Genomic DNA, 24,092 nt, shown 5'->3' with positions numbered 1-24,092 from the left:
TGGGATTATTCTGATTACACACATTAGAACAATCAGCGATGTGGAAAGGTGGGATTACTGCCCAGCAGACTGCTGAAGTTGCTGTTAGTGCAGCCAAACACTGTCAGAGCTAAGGGAAAGCTCTGAGTGGGCATGATGTAAGTGGCCCTCTCCATATGGGCCGAGGACGTGAGATATGGGGTTTTCTCCCACTTAGTTGGTGAGCTGAAGTCATGGCCCCCTGTGAGCAAGTCTCACAAGCTGAATACTTCAACAGTGATTTCAGGACAAGGTAAGTACCTGCATGCTTCTGTGCGCTGATCTTACCTGTAAAATTGCAATTAGAAGTTATACAGATGAAGGATCGAGTGTGTTTACAGTGTATGGGACCACCATAAAATGGTACTGTGACACTCAAACCAATGCTGGCACTGAAACATTAACAGCACAAACTGCTGGCCAAGTGCCTAACGTGCCACTGAGCTAAATCGTCAGCGCAACTTCAACAGCTCTGAGCAGCAAAGCACTGATGCAGCACAGAGCAGCTGTGGTCAAACACAGAGATGGGCAGTTATCAAACGTGGTGAAAGGATGAGTACTGAGGAAGTCTGAGCTTTAAAAAAAAAATAACTTACATGCACATGAGCTTCAACAAGAAGAGAATTTGCTACTGCAATTAGTAAGGAACTGGATACTACATTCTCACCAATTACTAAAGACATAACTTAGAGGTCACTTACTTGGTATCTTGAAATGACAGGAGGAATTGTCACTGTGTAAGCACTTCTTCCTGACGGTGACAGGTGCCATAAATGACAGCAGATGCAGCACTGATTTCATTGCTGGCATGAAAAATGGTTGTTGTACTCGCTCTTCTGCATGGCAGGTTTTTTGCATTTACTCCCCTCTACTCCGCCCTGGTAAGGCCTCATCTGGAGTACTGTGTCCAGTTCTGAGCTCCCCAGTACAAAAAAGACAGGGATCTCTTGGAAAGAATCCAGCGGAGGGTCACAAAGATGGTGAGGAGCCTGGAGCATCTCTCCTATGAAGAAAGGCTGGCTGAGTGAATTGGGTCTGTTCAGCCTTGAGAAAAGAAGACTGAGACGGGACCTGATCCAGATATCTAAGGTGTGGGGGGCAGAGTGGTGAGGCCAGACTGTTTTCAGCAGTGAGTGGAGACAGGACAAGGGGAAATGGCCAGAAACTGCAACATAGGAAGTTCCACACAAATGTGCGCAAGAACTTCTTTAGGTGAGGGTGACAGAGCACCGGAACAGGCTGCCCAGGGAGGTTGTGGAATCTCCTTCTCTGGAGATGTTCAAGACCCGTGGACACCTACTTGTGTGACCTTGTCTAGGGAATCTGCTTTGGCAGGGCGGTCGGACTCGATGATCTCTGGAGGTCCCTTCAAACCCCCACGATTCTGTGATTCTGAGTAGCTGGCAGGAGGGAGGTAACTGTGAAAACTGTGGGTACCCTTATCCATGCTCTTGGGAGGTTGCACGTGCCCACCAAATTTGCTGTAGGCAGTAGGCATGGCTCAGAGCCATTAGAAATCTGTGCTCACGTGGAACATCAGGTATTGGCTGGGCCCTTGCCCAAGCAATTTTCCAAAAATCCAAGCAATTTTCTTGCTGAAGCATCCAGTGGTGTGCCAGCAAATGCAGAGATCATGGCAGTAGCTAGAGGCAACACTTGTGTGTGTGCTCTATGGCTGTGTAAGGGGGGGAGTGTTCTCCAAAATGTTTGAGCTAAAATCTAAGTTACATCTGCCATAGGGAAACACAATGGTTATATTTGTAATCTACAGCCCAGAGCATGGCTGTTTCCTTCAGCTGTGGTTAGGAAAAGGCTGGTGTTGCCCATAGCAAGTGTGTGAAATTTTACTGCTTTTTTCCTTCTTTTGCTGTTGCCTGAACTTGGGAGAGATGTGATAAAAGCATAGCATCTTGTTCTTAACTATCTGATGCTGCTGGAACTGACCTCTGCACTGCACTTAACTCAGCACCAGCGTAGCTTATAATGCACACCACAATTTCAGAAGAGGATATCTATGACAAAAAGTCCGGACTCACTGATACAGCTTGACAAGCAAAGGACAGATCAGATGATATGCTGTAATCTGAAATCAAATTCTGAACGTCAGTCTCATCAAGAATCTGAAGTCTTTGATAGAAAGTATCCCAGATTCTCCTCACACCACCCTTCAGTTACGCCCAGTTTGCAAAGAGAAGCTGTGGGTGCCTAATCCCTGCAGGTGCTGAAGGCCAGGCTGGATGAGGCCTCCGGCTGCCTCATCTGGTGGGTGGCAAACAGCCCATGCAGGCACTTGCAACAAGATGGTCCTCAAGATCCTGCTTAGCGATCTATGCCAGCTGTCTGTGTGCTCCAACAGTGACAGGACCCCACTCTTCAGGTCTGAACAGCTGAACTGATGGAGAGAAGTAGAGGAAATGAGGGGGCAGGCAGGAAAAACTATCAGCCAAATTTTCAACAACCATGCCAGCAGATAGCACAACTCAACTTATAGGATTCTTTCTCATTTCACTAACACAATAGTACGAGTAGGATAGTAGAAGAGGTTGAAATGCCCCGCAGATATTCTGTTACATTTATTGTTGTGTATTGATGGCAGCGGAGAGGTGGTCTGGCAAAATGGCGTCTGGCATGGAAATGTGGATGAAGCAAAGGTGTGTCATTAAACTCCTCCATGTGGAAAACATGGCACCCACTGACATTCAACAGTGCTAGCTGAATATTTATGGAGACTAACCAGTGGATGTGAGGCAGTGGGTCGTGTTTCATCAGCAGTAACAGCAACAGTGGGTTACCTCTGCTGGTGCAGATTTTTATGAACGTCAATCTCTTCATTATAGCTAATGGTGGTGACTATGCTGAAAAACAGTGTTTTGTAGCAGAGAATTTGCTCTATCAAACAGTGTTATTGTGCTCTTTGTATCTGCTGCAGATTCTGTGGAAATAAATAGGAGGCACTGCTTTTGGAGCAATACATGTATCCAACTTCAACCGTCTTTTCTGCCAAGCTCATGAGACATATCTGTATGAGTGAGCCCCTTACAAGAAGTTATTGACAGCATCTTACCAGTAACCACGCAACAAATCAGCAAGTGTATTGTGAAGATTCATGAGTTGGTTGTAACCAGTGGAAGCTTTTGCATGAAATAGAAAGCAGTAAAACAACAGCATAGTTGGTTTGGAAAGGTCAATTTTTTTTTAATAACTGCTCTTCTCTCCAGGTTATGTTATGCAGTTACAAAGTAGATAGAAAAAAAACATAAGTTTCTGGGAGGGACTAGTTGTCTTTTAGAAAAAAACACTCATATTCATTACATAAATAACAACTGGCACTTCAAGGGGACACGGCTGGACAAAAGCCTTAGACTTTATAAACTGTGCTTGATCCAGTAATGTGTTGAGGTCCATTCTGTTGTGTTTGAATATATTCAAAACTGTCACGACCTTCTGATGGCAAAAAAAAAAGAAAAAAAAAAGAAGCTGTGTGTTAAGACAGTCAATTAAGTGTACAGCAGCATTCTAGCTCCTCTGTAGTTTGGCCAATGATTTCTGGGTTATATTTCATGGTAGTTGTTCACTGAGGCAGTATCTAATTTTGAAAAAGCCTCTGGGAGGAAAAGACTGACAAAGAATGTTAAAAACAGGTATGATTGCTTAGCAAATTCAGACTATCCCTTTTCTTAAAAAAAAAAAAAAAAAGAAAATCTGTAGTCAGAATAATTACATAGATGCTTGATTTAAAAATGTAACTATAATTGCTTGATAATTTCAGCTTATAAAAATATTAGTTTGTCAACTCTACATACTTCATGGTGGTAGCCAAGCTAACTTGAACAAGCAATAGGGCGCAGTCCTATAACAGCAGCAGTTAAAGAAAAAAACATTGCCTAGAGAGAAACAGGCCTGAAGCTTTACTAAAAAAAAAATTAGACTCCTATCGAAGTTAATCCCTGCTGGAGGCCCATTCTTCCTTTGACAATGCCATAGCATTGATCATACAAGGCCTTACTGAAAGTGCCAAAGCCAAAATTATACCATTAAACAAAAGTGCATGAAGTAATAATGAGCTAAGTGCTCATCCAGTACAGTATCTGATCTGAAGTTTGACAAGTGGCTCAGGTGGCAAGACCACTCTTTCATACATAAAATGTACCATTTTGTTTTGTAGGTGAAATACCCAGAACGTCCCCCACAAGTGCTGATGAACTGTTATCTTCAGATACATGCTTGTATACAATTTCCTAACCCACGGACTTTTATTGTAAAAAAAGACTAGTCTGGACTGAAACTAATTGAGAATAGAATCCACTATAATGTCAGAAGAAAAGAAATTTTTGTGGTTACATGTAAACTTGTGATAAGCTTTTCCAAGAAGAGGGTACATTGACGGCAAGAGGGATGGGATACAACAAGGAGCAGTGACAGCCTGCTTATGTAAAGGTCAGGCCAGCCTCGTTGTATACTTTGAAGACCTTCTCAATTGCATTGACATAGGCAGCTGTTCTCAGGTCCAGACCCAGGTTGTACTTCATGGCAGTACGCATGATTTGCTGAAATAGAAAAGGTGGTATGAGATTTCTGCAAGTTTCCTATAGGAACTACATCAGATTCTGCTTGCAGGATCCAAGCAGGAGCGTAAAAGCCCCTAACACTGATACCGGAGCTCAGATTCTTTGAGAATAAAGTCTAACATTTCTCAGTTCTCTGTACGTCTACGATTTATGAGGTCTCAAATCTCTACAGAGAAAGACAAGGTTTCAAGTAGTGTTTCCCTACTAATTAGAAATACCTCATAAAGGGATCAATCTAAAAATGCTGATGCTAAACTAAGGTGTTCTTACCGACATATTAGGCAGGTACAAAAAGATAACTAATACCCTTCTAATCACCATAGCTTCCTCTAGAAAATACTTCCAGATATCATACATTAGTCTCTAATGTTTTCTAAACATTGGAAACTTGGTCATCACTGCACAAAACAGAAACATTTGAGAACAGTATTCATAAACTGTATATGTACCTAATAAATTCTGCAGAATACATTTGTCAGGGAACTGTTAGATCACAGCCTGAACTGATGACTGAGCAGCTGGTGAACGGGTATGGCTGGCCCAGGGAGCACAGCTGCAGGCAATTTACCCGTGCTTCTCAGGTGACTAGAAGTGGTGGGCCCTGGGTCCATCCCCCCAACACTCCAGCCCATTCAGGGGCCAGCTGCAGGGGGGAGAATGTTTTGTCGATGAAGGTCCTTTTTGGAGATGTAATGCTCCGTGGCCAGAGACCCATATCACCAGCTGGGTGAGTCAGCTTTTTTCCTGTCTTTGACTCTTGGTATTCCAAATAATATTTTTTCTGGTATTGTAAAGATCTTATCAGAAGAAGTTTTGCTGTTTTATAGGAGAAACAGCTTTTAAAAAAGATGTAGCAAAGCCATAAGTTCTTCTCCTACACATAGATTTATTAAAGCAATACTTACTCGAGCAGAACGCTCCATTGTATAAGCCAACCCAGAGTGGACAATATCCTTCTCAGATGCACCCTGCAATAATACACAGTACAGTCAGGACTTATTCATGCATACAAGAAGGTACTAACCCTATTTTAAGAACAATAGATAAGATTCGTGTAGCTGTTGAAGCTTGCTCTCTCATTTCTTTTTGTAGTGACTGATGTTAAGACAAACTGAATTGCCATTACTAGAAGTGCTAACTTAGGTCAATTTGATTGTAAAACCTTAGATATAAGTCAGTGAAATCTAGCTTCCAATTGCATAATGCTAGCATTTTCAGTGATGTTGTAACTACCACTTTCAGTCTTCAAAACATGTCCTAAATGTTAAACAGACTCTCAAGAATTAATAACTTACAGAAGTTATTTCAGTTATTTTGAAGACAGGTTTTAGGAAGGGCATAGATTCTCAATTCACAGATTGAAGTGTATTAGCTTTGTGCAGCTCCAGAATGACTTAGTTGCCATTGAAATGTAAATGCACTGAACAATAAATAATTGAAATGTGGGGATGTTAGAGTGTCAGTGTTCCATCATTCTGACTACTGTCACTTACTACTAATTTGAGACTTGGCTTCATGAAACAGATGCAAATGTTCATTTTGTTTACCTCAAATACTCATTTGATGCAAATGTTCATTCAAATGTTTACCTCAAATACTCATTTGGTCTGTAGAAATTACTAGGCCAGTTTGTAAGGCTTGTGTTAAAGAGGTGACAGTAATGACTTCAAGCCACTAAATGTATTTACTATGCTATTCCTTCAGTGTAACACTTTGGCAAATGCCAGCAGCATACTAAATCAGTCTATTCCTGTCATCTGACAGCAAACCAAGTTCACGCATGCCTCCCCTGATTTACTGAGGGAAGGATGCTTTGATGGTTTTTCTAATTCATTTTTTTCCCTTTGATTATTTGCCCTATCTTCTCCTGAGCTTATGTATGAAAAAAACCCACTACACCAATTATCACTTTCAGCTTCCATACATCCCTTGGCAAAGTATTCTACAGCTTAACTGACTGTTGGAATTGTTTATTGGTTTTGTTTGACAGCACCTTATTCTTGTTCACTTTTCCATGCAGTGATGGCTGTTGTTACCCATCCATTTTCACATCACTCATTTTATTGATTACTATCTCTGTACTATTTCAGATTAACAGTACCTGGAGTAGGTTGTTGTTTTATACATGTGGAACTTCTGTATCTTTGACTATTCTATTTTTTTAAACTGTCAACATTACAACACTATAAGATACAGAGATGAAACCTGCATGCAGAGCTGAGAAGGCAGGCACATTCCGGACTTAAATTATGGCATTGTCAGTCCTATATTGCTAATCTTCTTTTCATTTCAGAATGATTACTGTCACTGCATTTGTGTTCTAATTGCTGTGCATTTCTAAGCTTATGCTCAGGGACATGATTTAGCAGAGGGTTGTTAGCGTAGTATGGTTAGGTTGTGGTTGGACTTAATGATCTTTAAGATCTTTTCCAACCTGAGCGATGCTATGGTTCTATGTTCTGTTGTTACCTCCAGATGTTCCTTTTGAGCTCAGGTAGATGAACTTATCATTTTGTACTAAGATTTTTCCCACCCTGTATTGGTACACGTTAGATAACAATTTAGATGACTTTTTTTGCCCATTAATACAAGTCTCAAAGGAACATTCTATACTCTTGTCTGTACTATCTTGAATTTACAGAAATGCTATATGAAGCTGTCTGTGGTATGGGTTCTTTGAATGAATCATCAAATAACTTGCATTTGAAAGGGAGTTTTAAAGATCACTGAGTTCCCACAGGCAGGGATGCCAACAATCAGATGAAGCCTGATTTAACTTGGCCTTGAACATCTCCAGGGATGGGGCATCCACAGCTTCTCTGGGTAACTGTGCCACTGCCCCACCACTCTTCTTATTGAAAGCTGTTAGAAAACCCTGGTAAACTATATTAACAAGACTTCCAAAACAAATTCTGATAGTTACTGAGGCAGTATTTCTTGCTATAAATGCTTGACAGACTTTGATAGCCAGGAATCAAAGAGATTGTAGAATCTATGTGTTGTGATCAGGTTAGCCAGCTAAAATATAAAGTATATTGTAGACAAAAGTATTGGCAGGAAAAAAAAACAACTTAGTCATCTCCTTACTAGGTTGTTTAAAAACCAACAGAAAACCTTCCGCATCCTTCTCCAGGTTAAAAAAATCCATACATCTCTGCCTGAACAATGGATGAAGATGGTGGAGTTTCTCAGAGCAACAGACTGCTAGGTGAACAGTAACATGCAACTCTCGTATGATTAACTCCTGAAATCTGAGGTAGTCATGGATTGAAAATATCCAAATTGCTTTCGTGTTGTTTGCACAAAAAGAGATGGTACTTCATACTTTTCTAATAGGAGATAGGAGTAAGCACTACTCAGTGACAACTAAAACACCAGTGTTATCAACACTATTTTCATTCTAAATGCAAATCACAGCACCATAACAGCTACTATGGAGAGAACTAACTCTGAAAACAGGGTAGTACTCTAAATACCCATCAAACACTACAGAAGAGACATGAACACAGTAGGGGAACTGTTAGGCATCTGGTGAAGGGGTTTGGCTGGCCCAGGGAGCATGGGCAAATTGTTTGCACTTGTGCTCCCCATGTGACCAGAATGGAGCCTTTCTGGGCTCCATGTAAGGGCCAGCCACTGAACAGAGAACATCTCTGAGCTAGGCTGGTTCCTGAGAAGGAATGATGCATAGCCAGAGATCCCCCTTCACCAGCTGGGTGAGTGCCATTCTTCTTTCTGTATATGACTATTGGCCTACCTGCAAATACTTCACCTGTATTGCCAAGGATCTGTCAGAAGCAATCCTGCTGCTTCATGAGCAGAACAAACAAAACGAGTCTGTATTAAAATTGTAGCTTTATAACAATATTGGAGATAACTGGCATGTGGCCAAATAGAAGGGGAAAAAAAGGCTTACTTCCTGTATTCTTAAACTGTTTAGATCACTTGCTTCCTTCAATTGTTTAGCCATCTAGCTACAGTACCAAGGTAAAATTTTGACTGCACTTATAATATCAGGATAAAGCTACAGTTAAAGAAAAAAAAGCAAACAGAGCAACTACTTACTGATATCCTATCTTGAAATTCTGCTGTAGGCACAACTGGAATAGTTCCACCATGTTTCCCAAATTTTCTCTCCAAGCTTTCCTGTACAGACACTACAAACCAAAAAAAAAGCAGAGGCAACGTAATGGACAAGAAAAGGACAACTAACAAAAGGATTTGTCTCCAAATCTTCCAGCATTCCATGAAATGCAGACTCTGGGAGCAGAGCTGAGAGAAGAGTCATCTTAATTATGTTTCCTACTAAATAGGAAATTTGCTGTTTGGTACTCCATCCTACCAATCAAATAGTGAATGAAAGCAGAACTGTGGACTTACTGAGCAAATGGTAGTTTGAATCCCTTTCATATTTAAAAGTCAAGCGGCCATAGCTGACGTGGTTCAAGTTTTTCAGCCACTCAAAATAGGATACTGTTACACCACCAGCATTCAGGTAAAGATCCTGCAAAGAAACAGTGAGTGTGTTGAAATGTGATCATTAGATAAAGACAGTTCTATCCTACTAAGGAAAAGCAAGTATGATTTGCAAAATACTAAACTACATTATGGAAAGACAATCTAGTTGTTGTTCCTACATGACAGAGTATGTCTCTTCTGATGTCTAGGGAATACTTCTACTGATTTAAGGAGGACTTGACTTTAAAATATATGAAGTTCAGGAATGCCTGACTGTTCTATTTTAGCATAATTATTTAATAGAATTAATATATTTTTTGGCTAAGTCAATGAGTTAAGATAGATCAGCCACGCCTTTTAGGTACACTAATTGATCAGGATGCTCTCTTTCTTTGTTGAAGAGGATGTTGTCATACTTCTAGATCTCATTCTTCCAAGTCACCACTCTAGGCAAGTTTTACATTATACAGTCTGCAACAAACAATTCTGTTGGGAGTTCAACCCACAGACAAATTTTTACAAACTAGCCAGTGTGTTAACTTGGCCTTCTTTCTTTGCTTACTGGACTACTTAGGTGACCAAATGTCAGGTAACAGACAAGCCAAGCTACAGATTTACTCAATAACTGTGGGTAGTTACCTCTTGTAAGCGTGTCACTTTCATGTAATTATCTTTGGGCACCTAGAGCTGTAATGAAGTCTCTTTAATTATTACAAATCTTGAGCAACATTAATGCTCGCTTCTCCGACACTAGCTGTTTATAGTTCACTGAAATATTACTCACTAATGAAAATCAAAGGTCATAAAAGACTCTTACAGGAATAACCATGATATTCCTCTCCAAGAAGATTTTGTCAGCTTCAGGAGTTGTAGGTCCATTGGCACCTTCAGCAATAATCTAAAAGGAACCACATCACAATAATTGCTAACTTGACAAGTGTATGTTTCTGTCCATATTAATTAGAGAAAGCCAGTACAGATACTAGTATTCAATATTTTTCATTTGCTTTTGAGTTCTCCAACTTACTTTTGCTTTGACCTTGTGAGCGTTGGCCTTAGTCAGCTGCTTTTCACTTGCAGCAGGGATGAGAATGTCACAGTCTGTTTCCAGAATACTGCCCTCAAGCTTCTGTGCTTTAGGGAAGCCCATGATTGTCCCATGTTGCTGTTGGAAGGAAACAAACCAGGGTAGCTTTAGTGCATGTACTCAATTTGCTTCCCTTTTACTAACTTAAAAGAGAGAGAAGGAAGAAGCAACAACTCTAGAAAGATAGGGATGATATGTGCTATCTTTAATTAGCTTGCTTTTTGTATTTTATTTACTAGTCTTGTACCTCAGTCCAATATGATTAAGGCATAATTGCTCTCTGGCCAAAGACACTGATAAATGTCTGGGCTCTGGAATTAAAAGAAAACAAAAAAACACCCCCCCCCCCCCCCCCCCCCCCCCCCCAAAAAAAAACAACCTGCTGTTTCTCTCAACTCTTAAAATACAAGATGAATGATGAATGCAATCTTTTTCAAATACTCAAATGATCCACTAGTCTGTTATGCACAGGAGAAGTTGTATCACATGAAATTCAGAAGCACCAGTAATGAAAAGTCAGTACTACAGTGACAGCCTTCGTTTAGTTGAGGGTCTTTCCAGCTTTCTGAGAAAGGGGGATGAAGACATTCACATGCCTTCCATGCAAAAGATGACATGTGAAATAACTCCCTTAGGAACTCTATGTGGAATCATAGGATTGTCTGGGTTGGAAGGGACCCTTAAATGTCATCTAGTCCAACTCCCCTGCAACAGGGGACATCTACAGCTTGATCAGAGCCTGGATCGGCCTGACCTCGAACAGCTCCAAGGTTGACAGTACCACACAGCTTGGTGTCATCTGCAAACTTATGGGAGGTGCACTTGATCCCACTGTTGATGTCACTGATGAAAATGTGTCCCTCAGGGGTTCTTCAACCACTTGTCACTATCTCCATCCAGATATTAAGCCACTGACCACCACTCTTTGAGTTATCTCATAACTAGTTCCTTGTTTGCTGAACTGCCCATTCATCAAATCCATATCTTTCCAATTTGGAGAGAATGACGTTATGGGGGACTGTGTCTAAGGCCTTACTGAAGTCCTGACAGATCACTTCTTCCCTTGCCCATTAATGCAGTTACACCATCATAAAAAGCAACAAGGTTGGTCAGGCAGGACCTGCCCTTGGTGAAGCCATGCTGGCTATCCCTTATCACCACTCCTTCTTCCATATGCCTTAGCATAACTTCTGGGAGAATCTGCTACATTATTTCCCCTGGCATTGAAGTAAGGCTTAAGTCAGTTGTTCCCTGGTCATTTTTCCTACCCTTCTTAAGGGCTATACTGCCTTTCTTCCAGTCACCAGGGACTTCACCTGACTGCTGTTACTTTTCAGATGTTATCAGAATGACTTGGCAACTTCATCAGCCCATTCTGTCAGGACTCTGGGATACGTGTCACTGGGACTCTTCTGGATCCTTAGGATCTTCAGGCTGCTGTGAATCTGATTTTTTTGCTTGCTTTATGTCCCTCCAGTTTCTACCTTCTGAACTATTTGCTCAAGGCTTGTGTGTAGAGCAGTTGCTAGTGAAGATGGAGGCAAAAATGTTGAATACCTCTTTTCTCCTTGTCTGTTGTTACTACCCTGCCTGTTTTGCTCACGAGGGAAGGTACACCCTTATGGACTTCATTTTTCTGGCTGACATGCCTATAGAAGACTTTCTTGTTCTTCTTTGGGCCCCTTGCCATGTTCAGTTCCAATTGGGTCTTGGCCTTCTTGACCCCATCCTTAGCTTTCACTGTCTATGCATTTTCTCCCTGCTCTCCAGTTGGACCAGCAGGTCCCACTTCAGCCATGCCTGTTTCTTGCCTTCCTTGTCTGTCTTCCTACACCAGGGGGTAGAGAGCTCTCATGCCCTAAGGAAAGCTTCCTTAAATATCAAGGGCAGGGAGTAATGGCCTAGAACTTGAACTTAGGAAGTTCTATACTCATGTGGAAGAACTTGCATATGGTACAGGTGATGGAGCACTGGAACTGGTTGTCCAGGGAGGTTGTGGAGTCTCCTTCTATGGAGCTTTCAAGACCTATCTGGATGCCCACCCGTGTGACCTGTTGTAGGCTGCCTGCTTTTATAGGAGGTTGGACTCGATCTCTTGAGGTCTACAATTCTGATCTAACAGCTCTGCTGCACTCCTGTGTCCTTGAGGACAAACTCCTAGGGAGTTTTGTTGACTGACTGAAGTTCTGGTTGATCAACCTCAGGTTGATCTGAAAGCTGGCTTTCCTAAAATTAAGCTTCCTGATTTTACTCTGCCTGATACCCCTCGGGAGTGTGAACTCCTCCATTACACGGTCACTACAGACCAGGCAGCCTCCAATCCTGATGTCGCTAATCAGTTCACTTCATCTGTTGAGCAACAGGCCTAGCACTGCATCCCCCTTGCTGGGGCTGTCTATTATGTGGCTCAGGAAATAATTCTTGATAGAGTCCAGGAGCCTCCTGGATTGCCCTCAGCTCACTTTTTCAGCTCACTTTTTCAGCTCACTTAGCAGATGTCAGGGTAGTTATATGAGGCATTACTTTCAGAGCAAGCTACGTATTTCATACCAGTCTATAGTCATCCCATGTGTTTGCAGAGCTAGCAAAAATGAAAGTATTTCTGCATAAGTAAGTTTCATACCAATTTGTAATCTTCTAGTTCCTTTGGGTCAATCCCATCAGGATTCCATATAGAACCATTAAATTCTCCAACAGCAACACATTTTGCTCCAAAACGGTGCAAGTATCTCATAGAATGCAAGCCCACATTACCAAATCCCTGAAAGTGAAAAGAGAAAGGAAAAACAGTCAACCCTTCAGCTAAAATGATTATTAGTAGGGTTTATATAGATTTGAAAAGCTGTAAATAGTTCCTTATCTATTGGTACGTCTTGGCATTTGATAATGTGCATAGGAACGATGGAAGAAATGTTTCTGGTCTGAATACTACTGTAGAAATTATGTATTTTAGCTGGCAGTGCAAAACTGTGCTAAGTTGTTTCCACTGGATAAAATAGAGGGAATTGTTAATGTTACTGTCATGGTTCTATGAAAGGTTCAAAATGATATTTTATCAACACTAGGAAATTACAACTATGTATCCTATAAATGGTGTGGTATTAAGAGGAATTCATGGATTTTTATATAACCATTCCAAGTTCCAACAAACCTCTGCAGGCCAAGAAATATTCAATTTGTCTAAAGCTTACAAGTATAAAACTCTCCTGGAATGAAAAACAATAAACATAGCTTCCTGCTAGCTGTGTTTTAATACGAAAGGTTATGTTATTTCTTTAATGCTTTTGGAGCTGTCCTGTACAAAACAGATTGTTTAAATGTAGGTAATCCTGCATTTTATTTGCAAGAAAAAAAACTACAGCCTTCCACGAAACTAACTTTAAGTCATTATTCAATATTCTAGAAGTGCAGGGATAGTGTGATGCTGTCTCAGTGCAGGGCAGAGATGTTTGTGTGAGCCCACTGATTAACTAGAAGACAACTTAAAGGCTACAATTACAGCGCTTCTAAGCACTGATACACTGGTACTAAAGACAACTCAAAACAAAGCTATCCATCAAATCCTATGTATAGCTCTCCATTCCAAGCTGGTGAATAGAACACAATATTTCTTAAAATTTTAAGAAATTACTGAATACCAAAGCCTTTCAAAATCCAAAAATTAGAACCTCCAGAAACTTTATGAATGCTGAAGATGAATATTCAACCCTAAAGATTTAGGATAATGTGTTGGCTTTTTACTTTTCCAACTGTTCATTCCATAGTATAATGAGAATTTCTTCCTCTCCCTCATTTTTTTAATAAATGCAATAAATGCAGTGTAGGTAGCAGAAGTGTCACAGCTAATTTAAAAGTATGCAGTAGTTCTTGAAACTCCTGTAATAGTGTTTCACTTTGCTGTTTGCAGCCAATGCTCATAAAGAGTGGAGTTTTGGCTCTATGCCCACACAGTGCCATTATAAGGTCTGTTCTTATAAAACAGTCCAAATTAAAGGGCACCTGTGTTGCTTGAGAAGCAATTCTAAACTTTGAGAGTAAAGGTTAACTCAGAAGTCGTAAAACGCTAACAGGGTTAATTGCTACAGCCTTAAGTGTAGCTCTGAAACTTTCTTCATCACGTTTTTCCCTCCCATTGAAAGAAAAAAATTACCTGGACAGCAAATGTTTTATCTCCAAATCCTGGAGTCATTCCTAATATACTCATATACGATGCTTCATTGATGAAATTTTCAATTCCATGGAAGAGACCACGGCCAGTTGCAGATATCCGTCCGTGGATCCCACCCTGGCTGATGGGTTTACCAGTTACACATGCGTGTGCATTAATATCCTGTAAAACAGTGAAGGAGTTGTGAGTTATTGAAGTAGTCAAATAATAGTCAGAATGGGAAACTTTGTACACCTCAGGGATAAGGGGAAATGGCTATTGAGAGAATTGGAACATAATTTAGTGTATATACATCTGATTTGTAAGTTGGTTCTCTTTCCTTAGTTTTATTGAACAGCTTCTCAGAAGTACTCTTGCAGATGTCAGGGAAGTTGCGTAATAGGATGTGTTCTGCAAATTTTCTGTTGCATTAAAGTGCATGTGTTAATGTAAAATTGCAGCTGATTACAGTGACATCTTATTGCACTGTTAGCACAGAGCAGATCTTTAATAAGTCAAAAGGCTTTGAGGGATGTTTTTCAATATTCACTCCTATTATAGCCAAGCTTTTCGTCATTACTCTTGACATTTCAGCTTTTTAAAGGGCTCAGACATATTCTTGTACTAGTCCCAACTAAAGCTAGTTAATCATTTATAAGCAGTGTTTAGTGTTCCTTTATAACAAATTCAGTTTATGAACTACATGTCCAATACCTTCCTGTTGAAAGAATACATGTATAATTTGATCTCTGGGGAAAATCTACAGTATGAAGATCATACATGAAAGTAAGATATTTTCATTCTTTCATTCAGAAAAGCACTCTATACAACCAAGACTCTCTTCATTCGTGCTAGACAGCCAGCCAAGGAATCAGTAGACTATTTAAAACCAGAATGAAATTTTCAGTTGAAATTAGTAGTTTGAAAAAACTTCTAATCTACACGCTGCTGGGCTTTGCTCTTCTGTCACTACTGGTTCCCATGCTCCCACACCCTCAAGGCATGGTCGGACAGTGCCTTGGCACCTACTGTGAGTGAAAGAGCAGGGATGAAAGGGAATCCACAGTAATGAGTCTGCCAGCAGCCGGATGGGTTTCTCTTTTGCCAGCAGCACAGACACTGGGAGGCTCCCTCCTAATACTTGTGCCAAATACATTTGCATGCCGGTGGCCTGAGTGAAAGATGCTTGGTGAGAGGAAGGGAAGGAGCAGATAAAAGTGGTGGCAAAATGGCAGGAAACGACTAGAGCCATAATGGAAGCTAGAACTGTTTATTGTGTGAAAATGACAGTGAGTTAACCATAGTATTTAACAGCCCCATTTTGAAAGTAATAATAGCAATGGTGGACTTGACATAAATTTACTAATTCAATTTCCTTAGATGTAGCTGCATTTCTCTCATTAAGCTGTCTGCTCCCTCTGGTGGCATATCCACCATAAATGAGATTTGTGGTGGTGGTTTGCAAGGGAACGAATCAGCACAGTGTTCTGAAGTAGATTTTCCAGATTACCAGATTTTCATTCTGTTCTTTAGGCTGAAAATACACTTTTTTTTGTCTTCATGTATTCACAAAGGAGAAGGTAGATTTTTATACAGACTTCCAGCATACAGGAAAGTGTACTTATTAAAGTCCCTTCACATGTCATATCAGACATTGGGGACAGGAAGTACAGAAGAGTGGAAAGGATGATTTTAATGAAGAACTTTAGTCATATTCAGTTCAATGATCTGGAAACTTGGGATGGATTTTCTGGAACAGTTAACGTGGTAGTTAAAGACTTGCATGGTTTGGCAAGAAGACACAGCATGAGCTGAGGGTAGGTTCCAGTCATCTTAAGCCACATACAAACCACTGTCAATTTGGGGAGGGTGGAAAATTAGCACATCTCAGCCTGGAGAAGAGAAAGCCTTCTGATAATGAAATTTTCTTTCCTATTTATAAGCTCCCTTTTTTACATGGGTAGATAGTGATAGGGCAAAGGGGAATGGTTTTAAACTAAAAGAGGGTTGATTTAGATAGCATGTCAGAGGGAAATTCTTCACTTAGGGGGTGGTGGGTGCTGGTACAGGTTGCCTAGAGGGGCTGTGGGTGCCCCATCCCTGGAGGTGTTCAAGGCCAGGTTGGATGGGTGACCTGATCTAGTGCCTGATTCAGTGGTTGCAGCCTTGCCTGCAATACAGTGTCAGAATTAGATGATATTTGAGGTTCCTTCCAACTCAAGCAATTTCATGATTCTTATAACGAGACTGTACAATATTTTCTTTTTTGGCTGGAATTAAAGACTTCACCAGCTAAGTTCAGAGACTAATGCAGAAGTTCAGACACTCTGAACTTGTATCTTAACCCTTTTCTCTGGTGCAATAGTGTTCTCCTTGCTTCTCCAACTTTCTGACTTCATAGTTAGGTTTCAAACAGGCTCTCCCCTATCTAATTCTTTTATTTCATTTTACCTTTTCACTTCAAGCTCCATGCACACATCCTGTGCATCCACTAACTAATCAAGTCTGTACATATCTCAGATAGCTCCCATTCTCCAGAATTCTCTTTCTACTCAAATGAATACAGTCCTTTTCATAGCTTCCACCTTTTTTTTTTTTTTTCTGAGTTATAGTTAGCTTCAGTTTTGCTCAGTAGTCATTTTTGTCTCTTAGCCTGTTTCCTTCCTTCCCCTTTGGTCACTTCAATCTATTTCATCACAATTCAGTCACAATTTTAGTTCTTGCTGTCTCAGATAGGAATATCTTTCAAATAACTCTATAAACTACTTCTCATGGATCACTTCTTGCAGCTGTGCCAGAGGTGTTGCCTTCTTTCTCTACACCTGGCCATTCTCCACAATAGCTTGCAAGTCTCACTATTGCTACTCTTTTCTCTTCCATGTAGAGTCAATTTCAGAAAATGAAGTGCATTTGATTTAATGTTTCCTTTTTATTTAATTCACTTCTCAGAAAAATGCATCTAAACCCTCTCAATTCTCTTTGGTCAAGAATAAGACACTGCCATTCAAGGAGAGCCTAGAAATAAAGAGCTGTTGTAGTGTAATTCAAACTGTAATTTTAACCTCAGTAGTGGCTTTTTTCAGTGATACATGTATGTGTAGGACGATGTAACAAGCTGATGTGAATGAGTGGAAAGAATAAGATTCTTCTCCTTGCTCAATGTGTAATATTCCACATCATTTAAAACACTTCTGTACAAAATAGTGTATGAACTGACTATTAACAAAACTGGCTGTGTGCTGAAAGCCTTCCATGTCAGCTTTAGTAGAGCAGTGCTGTTGCATTACAGTGGAATATGCATTTCAGTGCAATGAGTTAAATGTTAAAACAGAATGCCTAGACAGTTTCCTTAAATGTTGGAATGTTAAATTGTAACTGGGAGCAAGCTGACACTTTGCACCTTTTAAGTCTTTCTGGTATCTTTCAGCTTTTCATCAGTTCTAAAATTTTATTTAAAACATTTACATGTGAGTAGCAAAAAGCAAGTAATGTTTTAGACCTCAAAGCTCTGTACACGTGCTATTTAACTTGACTAACAAGCAAGCTATGTCCTCTTCCTCAAGGTGTTGTGTTTTTTTCTCCCGTAAGGTAACTTGTATTTCAGATCTAGAATAAAGCATGCCATCCCCTCCTCCTGCTGTTAAAGGACACAACACAACAGGGCTAGCATTCTGACAGGGGCCTACTCTCTCAGGAAGTAGGCAGGCTTGTCTTGTACAGATATACCAGAGAGAATGTGTGTCAGGTAGCTCTAATGCCTTGCTAATGGGAGCATATACCCTGCTGTACTGAAAAACTGCTTGAAATAACTGCAAAAAGTGAAAAGAAAGCATCTTTACAATTCAAAAGTCACTTGGTTAGGCAAACATACAGTTGCTCAGCATATTTACAACCTAGTATGAAGCTATGGCAAGACTCCTTAGGAAAGTCTGACTTGCTGAGATAGCAGAAAATGTCTGAAAGACAAGCAAGAAAGATTGGATAGTATAACAGCAGTTTTAAATAACTTATCCAGATTTTTTTTGCTGTATTTGTCAAAAATATACAATATTAAAGGTTGCCTAGTCAACAGTAAAACTTTTGATAGAGTCAAAACAGGCACAAATAAGGCGACATAAAGATGAAGGTCAAATAATGTGGGTTTTCATTTTAGTGTTGTACTAATTAATGAGAACTCATTTATATGGTCTGGAGTGCTCAAAATCAAAACTTTTATTTAATACACTTGTAAGTTCAGTAGTCTGAAACTGAAATATTTCAGTACTTCTACGACTATATCCACTATTATTAAACCATTAATTAGCAAATTTAAGTTTGTAATTATAGCTCTGATGAAAAAGTAGGAGCAAACAGTAGAAATGGAAAAAAAAAAATCAGAATGATACCTTTAAAAACAGCACATTATTTTTTCTGAACAGTCACAGTTACAAAGAAGCTTAATTGAAGCCAAACATATGAAGTGTTAGCCTTTAAAGTTTTTCTTCAACTGTACCCTAAAAACCTTGTATCAATTAAGTTGTAACAGTTTTTGAAAATACATTTAGATCCACATAATCAAATACAATTATATGGTTAAGCATAATGGTAATAAATTTCTAGATGAAAATATTTCTGCAAAGACTAAGAAAGTTTTGATACTTCAAAGCCTCTGCTCAAAACTTACATAGTGTCCTATTGTACTGGCGTAAGTGTCAGCAATCCAAGACATCTCCCTCTCTCCTGTGCTCATATCAGGAGCAGGCACATCAACTCCAGGACCTGTTGGCAACAGTGAAAACAGCTTTTCAGGATCACACCTTAATTGCTACCTTCAAACATTATTCCCCTGGGAATTGAACAGGGATTGGCAGAGGGGAGCTGTATTCCTGCTTAATCCTCTGTTCATTATTCAAGGAACTGATTCTTCTGGATTCAGTTCAGTTTTAAGCGTTGTATCATGCATTTGTACAATACTATCAAAACCATCAACCCTTCACACAAGATGCTCAGTAAAATAAAGATCAGTCTTGTCACAACTCAGAGTAAAATAACCCATCAAAAGTGTAGTTTTACTTCTTTTATGATCATCATTGTAACAAGAAGGGCAACATTTAGGTATGATTTCTGTGTACCATGCTGTTATTTTTGCATTAGAATTTTCTTTTTGCATCTGATTGAGTTGAAAAGTTTTATTTAAAAAATTGAAGATAGGCCACTCCTAGCCATTGCACCGTAGTACACACATTTGATTTTTGTTTTTCAAGAGACATTACATCTTTCTTAGGCTTTTGAGAGTACTTTCACGCATCTGCTGCAATAGAAGCAAGTTCTGTTTTTTCTAGGCAACTAAATTTAGCATTTACACAACCTATTTAAGATGTCTCACTCAGCAAGATCTTAAATCCAACTGAGTCTCTACAAAGTTGTTTCGCACGTATTTGGAAGAGGCTTGTGAAAACTATATAGCAACAACCACAGGTTACAGCAGGCACCTATACTTCTTGCCTGTGTTTCCCCTGCAGCCTGTGGTTGTCATGGGTGAAGTCACCAACTTTCTCTGGTGTGGACATTCCACTTCCTTCCTCTGTTTCCTCAGATGTATGCCAGAAGCCTCAACTGAGATGACAGTTACAGTGAAACAACTTGATACTAGAAATTAACATTGCAACAGGTTTGGTCACAACTTTTATGATGTTTCTAAGAGAAATGTGAGTCATTTTGGATCCTGTGAGCTCAGCTCTTGTGGCTTTTCAGAGCAGAATACAGCTCACAAAGAAAAGTTAAATACAGTTCCTTGTACAATTAAAATGCAATGACTCAATTCTTGGCAGCATTTTGCTGGAACTGTTATGTCAAAATTATTTACAGATCTCAAATACAATTTAAGCATATTGTTTAGTGGCTCCTCCTAATGAACAACAAATCAGATTCCTAAATCTTTGCATGGATTTAGATTTACATTGGCAACATACCAATGAAACCTTTTTTTGCCAGCTCCATGGTAAATCTTCTTGTGATCTTTTCCAATTCATTGTCCTATAGAGAAAATGTAATAAACATTACAAGAAATCATTAGTGTTCATAACTACTTGCTAAAGCCTATGCCCAAGACACTTCCTTTTTTGTTTTTTAGAAGGATGATTCATGCGCTGCCTATACAGTTTATATGCCTTTTCCTAACATACCCTTGATATTCAGGCAGTACAAGGAAATGTTTGACTTGCTTTCTGTACATTCTGATCCTTGATAAGTTAGGAGTGCAGCACAGGAAGAACCACCTGTGCAGAGATTTCTGTCACACAAATCTGATATCTTATGTGAGAGATTTATACCTAGTGACAGCAAGAGCCAGCCTGGCAGTTACGTTATGTAATCAATGCAGTTTAATTACTTTGCACAAATCCTTAGACTTTTGAGCTTAGAATATCTGCTATCTACTTTAGGAATCTTTTCTATGCAAGTTACTTTAATTAGGGAAAGAAGGCAAGCCTGCAATAAGCTTTTTATAAGCCAGGTTTGTTACCATTTACACTGGAACAATACATTAAAAGGTTTAATGAAGCATAACACTATTTGTCAATATGAAGAGAAACACTAACTTTTCTAGAAACAATTAAATGTGAGCCTTTATTTTTTTTAAAAGTTGGTATTTTTACTAATCAGGTTCCAAATTACTTGTTTTCTTCTTCTGACTTTAAGAAAAAAGAAACAACTAAGTTCAACCTTGGAAATGCACATCTGTTTTGTACCTATTGCAAGCACAAGCTAAGCTCAGCCTCTACAGAGGCAGAAGTGGCAGGAAGTCTCAAGTGGTCAGTAATACCCTTAGAGCCAGTAAGAGCTGAAGTACTGAAGCTGGCAGGCTTCAGTACTGCAGTTAACTCTTTTTCATCTATGATTAAGCTTACTGTGTAGTTCTTGGGATTGATCTTCACACCAGCCTTTGCTCCACCAAATGGCACATCTACAGGAATGCGAAGGAAAATAATTTTATTTTTTTGACAGTAAAGGCAGAGCACATCAATAATGTGTGAGCAAATATGTTTGGTTTTTTTTTCTGATGAGAATTGAGTTTTTGCCATGTTTAGGTCTTCTCATGTGTAAGCTATGATCTAATCTGGGTCCTATTAAAAACAGGAAATCTTTCAAGGGCAGCTTGAAATTTATCTTTCAAATTCCAAAATTAGTGGTTTTGAATTTTCCATGTTGCAAGGTTTCGTGCTTAACTTATTTCCACAAGGTGCTACAGCTTATATGTTACTGTTTTATCTCAAATTTAGGAGTCTAAAGTAATGCAACTCTATGCTCAATGAGATATTGTTTACAATGAGATAATGCACAGATTCTCTCCAACCTGCCCTACGCTTTAGCAGTCGCACATGAATTGTAATTCATTGTAAGCTGTAAAAAAAAAAAAAAGTTTATCACTCCTCCATCTCCACAGCTTCTGTGTGTGAATCCTTTACAGCAGCCTCTACCTGTTCCCCTAGAATTAGCAGCCTACTAATAAGAGCCTGATACACATTGAAGAAACACTTTTACAGGGAAGAAAGTATCAGAATTTGGACTTAGTAAATGAAAACGCAGCTTTATTCAGGCTTAGGTGTCAGCAGTAACAGCGGAGGGAATATATGCAATTTGTTTCGGTCCCTATATTTTTGTTTCCTAACTTGCTAAACATTTTAATCAGATTAGTGTCTAAAACTTAATCCTTCAGATGCCTTTGTGCTGACAGCAATTAAAGATTCTATCTTTGCTTGAAAAATCATCACTTACCAACCACAGCACATTTGTATGTCATTAGAGATGCTAAGGCTTTCACTTCATCCACACTAACATCCAAGCTGTAACGAATACCTGCAGAAAACAGGAGGAAAAAAGAGAATTCACTGAACAACTTCACAGGCACAAATTGAGAATGTTAACCCCAGGCCTGTATTTATTAACTTAACTGCTTTCAGTCTTCGATCCTCCATTCTCCTACTTATTTGTCCATTTTTTAGCTAGAATTCAAGACTTCAGCAATTCTTTAAGTAGTTTAACAGAAGCAATCAAGCTCCAGAGGAAGACAAAGCATGCTGATCGATGACCTAGAGTAAAGTTCTTGAGAGGCTGATAAGGCTCACCAGCATTCTGTAAGATCTTTAGCTTTGCACTTTATTGTTTATACAAGATCAACTGTGTAGCTGAATGTAACTTACTAGTACATGTTAAAATCAAGATCCTGCTAGAGTAATGCAAGCTCCTGCTAAGTTGCCATGTGTTGGCTGTAGTCCAACAAAACCATACGTAGCATCAGCTCTGACTACTAGGTGCTGCCAAGTAACAGAGAGCTGCATGCCACTCCTCTAATTCAAATCTGTTCAAAACATCTTGATGGAATAACTATCCCAGCCAGCTCGTGTGTGACTAGGCCACCCACCCCACCGTTTGTGAAAGGCTGCCCTCACTTGTATTTCCTGCTCTTAGTCATCCAGCAGCATGCGCTGACAAATGGTCTCAGTGCAAGTTCAAACAAATTGCTGTGGGTTGACAGCAGTGAGGGTGCAAAAAAAATAAGAGATCACAGCCTTCAAAGTTGTCCAGAGCTTAGAAGGAAATGATTACACAATGGCAGGGAGACCCGTCAACTGCCTGACTCTTGCTCATCTTCTAAAAATGGGTTGTAGCTCCCCAGTAGATTGAATTTGATGTTAAAATTGTGGTAGTTGCATAGTGGAAAATATTCTCTAGCCAAAATGATAGGGTGTATACACGCAGAAGCCTAAAGATGAAATTTAGGACCAGCACAGTGCCCAGTGTCATGGGACAGCAAAAAAAAACAACAACAAAACAACACCTCTAGCGATGTATGAGCTTCTCTCCAAGTTTCTCCTGCATCACTAACTAGACAACAGAACTCTGGAGGATTTATTCTCTCCTCCCTCAGCTTCCCAAATCCTTGGCCGTAGGTTGTGCCAAGTTTCACAGTGGATTGTACGGGCACAGAGTGTCCTTTAGATGCTAGGACAAGGCATCACTAATTCCTTATTATGTAAAGGGAAGACCATGTTCAGGTCCTTAAGAGTGAAAAAGGCCAGCATACATTATCCAGACTAAAGCACTGTGCCACTGTGAAAGCCAGGCCTGAATGATCTGGAAATCATCCCGGTTTCAGAGGAACTGAGTGCTGTTCAAAACTGAGGGCCAACCTCTGCTTTCTTATGCCTGTTCAATTGGGAAAAGAAAAGCCCAGTCCTCCACAGAACAGAATTTAAATTTAGTGTGTATATGGGGGAAGGGTGGCCTCCAAAGGCAAATTAACTAGTTTTTGACTTAGGCAGATGTGAAGGTGTTACTGCTGAGGTTCAGGAACCTCTCTCAAAGGAAGAGATCTTTGAAATACGGGATCTATTAAAGTCCACCACAACAGCTGAGGATAAAACATATCTGCTTTTGTAGCAGGTCTTACTCTGATCTTTTGGAGGAGCAGTTAAGCTTTTGTGGAGCCTTGAGCAAGAGCAAACCCCACAGTGTCACTGACTGTCCTGCTTGGTGGTCCTGGCCCTGCAGGTGTGCTCTGGGGAATGCTTCCTCCAGGGTACTGCTGGAGCCAGTAAAGACTGAAGCCCCAAACCCCGCTGAACAGAAGTGAACTCCGCCCCTCCAGCCCCACCAGAACCAGGACACTGTGTATTGATTCAGTCCACATAGTTACTCAGACTTCACCAGGTTATGTACACAAAACCGTTCTGCCAGAATGATGCCAGTACTACTCCTGCAGGCACCCAATGTGTCCTTTAGTGATATATAGAATCAGTAGGGCAGTTAAATAGTCCAGGATAGCTGTTTTGTA

General features: G+C 39.9%; 1 protein-coding gene across 1 annotated transcript in view; it reads right to left on the bottom strand.

Annotated features, from left to right (window-relative positions):
- Nucleotides 1-3,188: 3,188 nt before the first annotated feature.
- GLUD1 (glutamate dehydrogenase 1) overlaps nt 3,189-24,092 on the bottom strand; it is a 30,602-nt gene continuing 9,698 nt past the window's right edge. Inside the window, exons 2-13 of the mRNA XM_048947129.1 lie at nt 22,034-22,114; nt 21,166-21,221; nt 20,230-20,293; nt 18,942-19,036; nt 14,282-14,461; nt 12,755-12,892; nt 10,072-10,209; nt 9,862-9,942; nt 8,967-9,090; nt 8,652-8,743; nt 5,492-5,554; nt 3,189-4,565 (exon numbers count right to left, since the gene is read on the bottom strand). Of these exons, the coding sequence (XP_048803086.1) occupies nt 4,446-4,565; nt 5,492-5,554; nt 8,652-8,743; nt 8,967-9,090; nt 9,862-9,942; nt 10,072-10,209; nt 12,755-12,892; nt 14,282-14,461; nt 18,942-19,036; nt 20,230-20,293; nt 21,166-21,221; nt 22,034-22,114 (1,232 nt within the window). The 3' untranslated portion in view covers nt 3,189-4,445. The remainder of the gene's footprint in view (nt 4,566-5,491; nt 5,555-8,651; nt 8,744-8,966; nt 9,091-9,861; nt 9,943-10,071; nt 10,210-12,754; nt 12,893-14,281; nt 14,462-18,941; nt 19,037-20,229; nt 20,294-21,165; nt 21,222-22,033; nt 22,115-24,092) is intronic.

Source organism: Lagopus muta, chromosome 5, assembly GCF_023343835.1.
Source record: "Lagopus muta isolate bLagMut1 chromosome 5, bLagMut1 primary, whole genome shotgun sequence".
NCBI lineage: Eukaryota > Metazoa > Chordata > Aves > Galliformes > Phasianidae > Lagopus > Lagopus muta.
This window is presented reverse-complemented; position numbering and strand designations above follow the sequence as displayed.